At 49.3% G+C, this 9,293-nt stretch overlaps 1 protein-coding gene across 1 annotated transcript in view; it reads left to right on the forward strand.

The window, feature by feature from the left end:
- Positions 1-6,983, forward strand: part of LOC124545929 — a 67,245-nt gene extending 60,262 nt beyond the window's left edge. Inside the window, exon 4 of the mRNA XM_047124889.1 lies at positions 6,790-6,983. Within this exon, the coding sequence (XP_046980845.1) occupies positions 6,790-6,983 (194 nt within the window). The remainder of the gene's footprint in view (positions 1-6,789) is intronic.
- Positions 6,984-9,293: the final 2,310 nt, after the last annotated feature.

Here is a 9,293-nt window from a genome sequence, read left to right on the forward strand (position 1 = left end):
GCTGCACCGTACTCTGACATGCAACACACCTCTGCGTACGTGGACTGCTGCCAGCGCCACCGAGCGACGACCGCAGGTCAAATGCATCGCATGGTCATACCCCGAGGTGATTTAAACCCGCAAACCGCCCACCAGAGCGTTGTTTCACCACGTATCAGCATTATCCTTAATTTATGAGCATGAGTGTAGAAACACAGAATAGGTAATGAAATCTGTAGTTGGGGCACTACATCTCACACTGCTCCGTATTATATGAATTACCATTAGTCACGTGTGCCAACAGTTATTATACACTTCTAGTGGCGAGAGGCAACGAAAAATACCTGATTCAGATTTGGATAGCGGTTTTCCGTTAGTCTTTACACACAGTGGGCTCATCTCTAGTTTCGTACAACTTTTTTACTCATATTACTCACCGTCATAGGAATGCAGAGAGGCCAATACATTCACAGAGCAGTCAGAACATTATGACCACTTCCCTGTTAACCGGTGTCTCCACCTCTGGCACGGGTTAAAGCGGTCATGCCTCCTGACTTGGAAGCAGTGCGGCTTGGTCGGTCACTGAACGGAGTTGGCACCACATCTGTACACACAAGTCACCTAATGAGCTCTGGCGCCACGTTCAATGACATCCCAGATGTGTTTGATCGAGTTCAGATCTGGCAAGCTTGGGAGCCAGCACATCAATTGCAACTCGCCACTGTGTTCGTCGAACCACCCCATCACTCACTTGGCCTTGTGACATGGCAAACTGCCACTGCCGTCGGGAAACATGATCGTCACGAAGTGGTTCACGTGGTCTGCAGCCTAAGAACGATGCTGCATGGCCGTCATAGTGCCTTGCACAACCTCCACTGGACCCATGGATGTTGTTGTTGTTCTGGTCTTCAGTCCTGAGACTCGTTTGATGCAGCTCTCCATGCTACTCTATCCTGTGCAAGCTTCTTCATCTCCCAGTACCTACTGCAACCTACATCCTTCTGAATCTGCTTAGTGTATTGATCTCTTGGTCTCCCTCTACGATTTTTACTCTCCACGCTGCCCTCCAATGCTAAATTTGTGATCCCTTGATGCCTCAAAACATGTCCTACCAACCGATCCCTTCTTCTAGTCAAGTTGTTCCACAAACTTCTCTTCTCCCAATCCTATTCAATACCTCCTCATTAGTCATGTGATCTACCCACCTTATCTTCAGCATTCTTCTGTAGCACCACATTTCGAAAGCTTCTATTCTCTTCTTGTCCAAACTGGTTATCGTCCATGTTTCACTTCCATACATGGCTACACTCCATACAAATACTTTGAGAAACGGCTTCCTGACACTTAAATCTACACTCCTGGAAATTGAAATAAGAACACCGAATTCATTGTCCCAGGAAGGGGAAACTTTATTGACACATTCCTGGGGTCAGATACATCACATGGTCACACTGACAGAACCACAGGCACATAGACACAGGCAACAGAGCATGCACAATGTCGGCACTAGTACAGTGTATATCCACCTTTCGCAGCAATGCAGGCTGCTATTCTCCCATGGAGACGATCGTAGAGATGCTGGATGTAGTCCTGTGGAACGGCTTGCCATGCCATTTCCACCTGGCGCCTCAGTTGGACCAGCGTGCGTGCTGGACGTGCAGACCGCGTGAGACGACGCTTCATCCAGTCCCAAACATGCTCAATGGGGGACTGATCCGGAGATCTTGCTGGCCAGGGTAGTTGACTTACACCTTCTGGAGCACGTTGGGTGGCACGGGATACATGCGGACGTTCATTGTCCTGTTGGAACAGCAAGTTCCCTTGGCGGTCTAGGAATGGTAGAACGATGGGTTCGATGACGGTTTGGATGTACCGTGCACTATTCAGTGTCCCCTCGACGATCACCAGTGGTGTACGGCCAGTGTAGGAGATCGCTCCCCACACCATGATGCCGGGTGTTGGCCCTGTGTGCCTCGGTCGTATGCAGTCCTGATTGTGGCGCTCACCTGCACGGCGCCAAACACGCATACGACCATCATTGGCACCAAGGCAGAAGCGACTCTCATCGCTGAAGACGACACGTCTCCATTCGTCCCTCCATTCACGCCTGTCGCGACACCACTGGAGGCGGGCTGCACGATGTTGGGGCGTGAGCGGAAGACGGCCTAACGGTGTGCGGGACCGTAGCCCAGCTTCATGGAGACGGCTGCGAATGGTCCTCGCCAATACCCCAGGAGCAACAGTGTCCCTAATTTGCTGGGAAGTGGCGGTGCGGTCCCCTACGGCACTGCGTAGGATCCTACGGTCTTGGCGTGCATCCGTGCGTCGCTGCGGTCCGGTCCCAGGTCGACGGGCACGTGCACCTTCCGCCGACCACTGGCGACAACATCGATGTACTGTGGAGACCTCACGCCCCACGTGTTGAGCAATTCGGCGGTACGTCCACCCGGCCTCCCGCATGCCCACTATACGCCCTCGCTCAAAGTCCGTCAACTGCACATACGGTTCACGTCCACGCTGTTGCGGCATGCTACCAGTGTTAAAGACTGCGATGGAGCTCCGTATGCCACGGCAAACTGGCTGACACTGACGGCGGCGGTGCACAAATGCTGCGCAGCTAGCGCCATTCGACGGCCAACACCGCGGTTCCTGGTGTGTCCGCTGTGCTGTGCGTGTGATCATTGCTTGTACAGCCCTCTCGCAGTGTCCGGAGCAAGTATGGTGGGTCTGACACAGCGGTGTCAATGTGTTCTTTTTTCCATTTCCAGGAGTGTATACTCGATGTTAACAAATTTCCCTTCTTCAGAAACGATTTCCTTGCCATTGCCAGTCTGCATTTTATACCCTCTCTACTTCGACCATCATCAGTTATTTTACTCCATAAATAGCAAAACTCCTTTACTACTTTAAGTGTCTCATTTCCTAATCTAATCCCCTCTGCATCACCCGATTTAATTTGACTACATTCCACCCATGGGTACCGAAGTGAAAGTTCCCCGAGCATAATGGAGCCACCGCCAGCTTATCTCCGACCCACAGTACGGGTGTCAAGGAGAGACGCCGGATTCTCACCCTCCCATGGACATGATGAAGAAGGTATTCCTATTTATCAGACCATGCAACTCTCTGCCACTGTGCCAATGTCCAGTGCCGATGGTCACTAGCCCATTTCAGTCATAGTTGCCGCTGCCATGGTCTTAACATTGGCACTTGGATGGGTCGTCGGCTGCAGAGGCCAACGTTGGGAGTGTTCAGACACACTTTGCCCAGTATTAACGTCTGATGTCTGTTCCACCACAGTGCGCCGCCTGCCCTGTTTTACCATTCTGCCCAGCCTATGACGTTCGACATCTCTATTGAGGGGTGGCCCCCTACTCCACAACGTCTGGACATGGTTTCACCTTGGTTCGCCACGCGTTGAAGACACTCATCACAGCATTCCTCGCACACCCGACAAGTCGTGCAGTTTCCGAAACGCTAGTGCCGAGTCTCCGGGCCATCACAAACTGCCGTCTCTCAAACTCACGCAGATCGGGCGCCTTTCCCATTCTACACACGAACAGCATGCTGACTGATACTACATGTACCGCGCGTGTGTCTGACTAACAGTCATACCTCGCCTGCACGGGTTTATATCAATAATCCGTCGGTGGTCATAATGTTTCTGCTGATCAGTGTATATATTACTCACGTCGTGGCGAGAAAATGATTTGGATACCAATCTTATTAACATTTTATGTAATTTGACACCTGACAGGTTCATTTCAGTCTGCTGTGTACAGTATCATTCAAAACCCATTTGAGATGCACTGACTACTTATCAACTACACACGTTATGGTAGCAGACCACCGATCTTATACAACACATCTGCAGATTATTTTTGTATAACTCGTGCAGATTAGCACGAGCTTTCCTGTTGAATCCGATAAGGTTGTGATCTAGGAGAAAAGTTAATGTGAATTTAGTCCATAGTTATTTCCAACCCTACACAGTTACACAGCTGAACGGTCACAGGGGAGGGGGGGGGGCGGGGGTGAGGTACGTAAGGTAACCAGAATTTACTCAAATACGTGAGTGAAAGTCAGTTTAATTAGACGAATATCAGTTACGCTCCCGTTAATCATGGAGAAATTTTAGTCGACATTATCCCCGTTGTGAAACACCAGTTCTCAAGACACGTGCATCGGTAAGCATGCGTTTCTCACATTCCTGATCCGACAGCACAGTGCCGCTATTCATTATCCATGCCACTGCCTCGCTTGCCGAGTGGGAGGAGGCGGAAGTTCGTAACTGTTGCCAACAAAGACCGACCCTTGCTGTTTCTGCCACGTCTCTGATTCCGCCAACCCAATTGAATCTACATGGTTGGTACCGCATCTCAATACCACTTTATCTCAATCTGCAAGTGAGCGATGATTAAAACATTCGAAATCAGCCATTTATACAGAAACACACAAGCTTATTGAGAAAGAAGAAGAGGGGACGGACCTGCATCAGTGGAAAGTAAATCTATAATCACGTTCGTGCTCTCCCCTACCCGATATCCGCGAGAAACGTTATGTTAAAGGAAACAAACATAATGCCGATGATGGCATTATACGTTACTGGCACACAATTTAAATAGAAGTGGGTATAATTGACTCTTATAACCTCGTAGCAGGTACAATGGGAAGTATCCCTTGTCGAGGACCTCACTGTGGTGTACAGATTATGGCTGTATATGTTGGCACAGTTATACCCCCATGGAACACACATAATCACTTGCGCTCTGTGCGTCGATCTGCTGGTCTCGTACTGTGTATTTAAATTTCGCGCAAATCACAGGACAGTAACATACGAAGCCACAACTGGAGGACGATTATACGCAGATGTTTGAAAAGTTCGAATACTGCTGTAGGAACTGCACAACTTCAGCAAGACAGCTGCTCGTCGTCTTCTGGTACGACTGTGGAAGTCTCTCGTATGAAGCCCGTAAATAGAATTTTTTGGAAATTTGTGGTAAGGACTTTTGGGACCAAACTGCAGAGGTCATCGATCGCTAAGCTTACACACTACTTAATCTATCTTAAACTAACTTACGCTAAGGGTGACACACACACCCATGCCCGTGGGAGCACTCGAACCTCCGACGGGGGGAGCCGCGCGGACCGCGACAAGACGCCGGAGACCGCGCAGCTACCCCGCGCAAGAGCCCATAAATGAACTAGCTGCCTATAAAAGCGTAGGGGCTAGACGGGGTGACGCGTATAATATGGTATCGCAGAGGACATTAATTACGAGCTCCCCCCCCTTCACAAACTCTTGGATAAACTGTCACAAATAAGAAACAAACAAGATATCTGCAGCAATTTTGTATAACCAGTGAAGTCAATTATTTTTCTTCTTATTTTTTCTTCTTCATCTTCTTCTACGTTGTTCGTTGGAATTTGGGCAAACTTTAGGTAGTAAGATGGGAGGTGTGTTGTATCATTCAAGTTACAGTTATGTGAAAGAAACTGATACACTTCAAAAGAAAAAGAACACAACGCCTCATGAAGGAAACATCCGAATGGGACAGAAATCGGTAGATGTGATGTAGATGTTCTGAAAAACGAAATATTACAATTTCAGAAAAACTGAATGATTTATAGAAGAGAAAGAATTCCACGGACTGAGCAAGTCAATAAAGCGCAGGCGCACATTTGGCCCTTATTGGGGTTGGCACTGATTGACAGATCTGTCCGACGTCCTTCTGACAGACGCCGTGCAACATTCTGTCCAATTGGCTTATTAGATAGCCAAAATACCGATCTGGTTGGCGGACTCTGCCCACCGTGCTCTAAACATTCTCAACTCGGAGGAGACCCACGCTGGTCGAGTTAGCGTTTAGAAAATACGAAGACAATCGGTAGAAACTCTCCCCGTGTGTGGTCGGGTATAATCTTCCTGAAATGTAAGCCTTGGATGGAATGCAGTGAAGGGCAACAAAGTTGCTGCTGTGGTCTTCAGTCCTGAGACTGGTTGGATGCAGCTCTCCATGCTAATCTATCCTGTGCAAGCTTCTTCATCTCCCAGTACCTACTGCAACCTACATCCTTCTGAATCTGCTTAGTGTATTCATCTCTTGGTCTCCCTCTACGATTTTTACCCTCCACGGTGCCACGGTGCCCTCCAATGCAACAAAGTAGGGAATAGAATATCGCCGACGTACAGCTGTGCTGCAAGGTTCCTGCTATGAAAAGAAGTGACATTCCAAACCATCACTCCTGTTTGTAGGGTCATATGGAGGGTGAATGGTTGGTATCCTATCGTCTCCAGACGTGTCTTCACAGGTCGTTGGGGTTCAGTTCGAAGCAAGATAGTGCCTCATGGCACCTGGCGAAAGTTCCTACTGCTTTCCATGTTCCACCTCAACAAGATTACCGGATCTCTCGCCATTAGGGAAAGTTTGGAGCAGAGTAGGATGTGCTCTCCTACCACCTCGCGATTTTGTCGATTTAACGCAACACTTGGACGAAGTTTCGCACGATATCCCTCAACCGGGCATCCAACGACTGATAGTCAAGGCGAATAACTCCATGCGTAAGGGCCAGAGGTTGAACAACACCTTAATGCCTTACTCACTTTGTGAAGCTCTTTCCCAGAATAAACCATCCAATTTTTCTAAAACTGCAATCATTTCTTTGTCTCTACATGGGATTTCCGTCCCATTTGGATAATTTATTTATGGTGTGTCGATTGTTTTCTCTCTTAGAGTGCGTGTGTCAGCTTTATTAGTCGATTCGTCATTCTCGGAGACAGCAGTATTACTGAGGGTCATTGTTGTGCAGCGGTGGGAGCCAGCGCGCTGACAATAATGCCGTTCCGAGAAACCAGAGAGGGAAATCGGCCGTCAATGGAGCTGTCCGGTGCAGAGATTGCCCGGCACCCCGGGCACAGCCCCGTTCCAGGGTTCGACCCCCGCGGAGGCCAGAATGCCGGGCACGCGCCGCATGCCGCGCATATCGCGTGCCACGCCGCCTAATGGCCCGGATGGATCCCTGCAGATGGAGCTGCGATTGTCGCATTGTGGGCGTAGCCCTCCTGGCGGGGGAGATCAAAGCTGCCGCTCCTCCAGCAGTGTGGCGCCACGCGAACACAGGGACTCTGCCCGAAAGAGTTCTGCGTGTACGTTACTTCACTGCCAACTGACGTAAGCTGTGTGTGAGGGAGGGAACATCTCTTATCATTCTCCCACTTTCCCCTCCCTAATTCTGGTTCCATTCGTCGATGTTTCTTGAGGAGAATGACGCTCACTAGGATTGTAGACACTCGAATTGTGTCTTACTTTCCCAGAGATATTGCCTTGTGAGATAGTCATCCACGTAGAAGGATAAAATACACTACTGCCCATTAAAATTGCTACACCACGAAGATGGCGTGCTACAGACGTGAAATTCAACCGACAGGAGGAAGTTGCTGTGATATGCAAATGATTAGCTTTTCACAGCATTCACACAAGGTTGGTGCCGGTGGCGACACCTACAACGTGCTGAAATGAGGAAAGTTTCCAACTGATTTCTCACACACAAACAGCAGTGGACCGGCGTTGCCGGGTGAAACGTTGCTGTGATGCCTCGTGTAAGGAGGAGAAATGCGTACCATCATGTTTCCGACTTTGATAAAGGTCGGATTGTAGCCTATCACGATTGTGGTTTATCGTATCGCGACATTGCTGCTCGCGTTGGTCGAGATCCAGTGACTGTTAGCTGAATATGGAATCGGTGGGTTCAGGAGGGTAATACGGAACGCCGTGCTGGATCCAAACGGCCTCGTATCACTAGCAATCGAGATGACAGGCATCTTATCTGCATGGCTGTAACGGATCGTGCAGCCTCGTCTCGATCCCTGAGTCAACAGATGGGGACGTTTGCAAGACAACAACCATCTGCACGAACAGTTAGACGACGTCTGCAGCAGCATGGACTATCAGCTCGGAGACCATTGCTGCGGTTACCCTTGGCGCTGCGTCACAGACAGGACAGCCTGCGATGGTGTACTCAACGACGAACCTGGGTGCACGAATGGCAAAGCGTCATTTTTTCGGATGAATCCAGTTTCTGTTTACAGCATCATGATGGCCGCATCCATGTTTGGCGACATCGCGCTGAACGCACATTGGAAGCGTGTATTCGTCATCGCCATACTGTCGTATAACCGGCGTGATGGTATGGGGTGCCATTGGTTACACGTCTCGGCCTCCTATTGTTCGTTTTGACGGCCCTTTGAACAGTGGACGTTACATTTCAGATGTGTTACGACCCGTGGCTTTACACTTCATTCGATCCCAGCGAAATCCTACATTTCAGCAGGATAACACACGACCGCACGTTGCAGGTCATGTACAGGCCTTTCTGGATAGAGAAAATGTTCGACTGCTGCCATGGCCAACACTTTCTCCAGATCTCTCACCAATTGGAAACGTGTGGTCAATGGTGGCCGAGCAACTGGCTCGTCACAATAAGCCAGTGACTACTCTTGATGAACTGTGGTATCGTGATGAAGCTGCATGGGCTGCTGTACCGGTACACGCCATCCAAGCTCTGTTTGACTCAATGCCCAGGCGTATGAAGGCCGTTATTACGGCCAGAGGTGGATGTTGTGGGTACTGATTTCTCAGGATCTGTGCACCCAAACTGCGTGAAAATGTAATCACATGTGAGTTCTAGTATATTTGTCCAATGAATACCCATTTATCATCTGCATTTCTTGCTGGTGCAACAATTTATTAGGGCAGCTACAAAGATGACTTCGATTTTAATCTGATGACGGCGCGTGCCACCTAGGGGATAGTACATGTACTGATAGTTGTTTCAGCTTCGCCAGCCAACAAATAGTGGAGTAGCTGCCAGACACAATCCGTGTTTAGGCTTTAATACGAAATTCTCGCAGCTAGAAGGCTCAGTGTGTAGCAGCGTGTGAAGCAAGCAGCCAGTCATGTCACGGAGACTCACTCGTGCTTTCTACAGCCAACTGAGCGAGGTTGCAAATGGTCAAACAGTGGTTTACCCAGTGGCAGGATGGTCCTTTCGGAGAACTGCCACATAAGTTAGACGTCTAGAATCAGCGTGAACATTGTTACACCCATAGACGAGGTTCTGGATGACGATGCAGCACAGACGTCCTCCAGGATCGTCGTGTTGTATGGGCATCAGTGATAGACTGTACAGCTACCGAAGCACAGTCAAGAGGGCCTCTGAGCCCAAACGTGTCAACACGTACTATTGCGATCAGGTTGTTAGCAGTGAGACTACAGGCCCGAACTCCTCTACCTGTCTTCCACTCAGGCCATAGC

The sequence above is a fragment of the Schistocerca americana genome, chromosome 8, assembly GCF_021461395.2.
Source record: "Schistocerca americana isolate TAMUIC-IGC-003095 chromosome 8, iqSchAmer2.1, whole genome shotgun sequence".
NCBI lineage: Eukaryota > Metazoa > Arthropoda > Insecta > Orthoptera > Acrididae > Schistocerca > Schistocerca americana.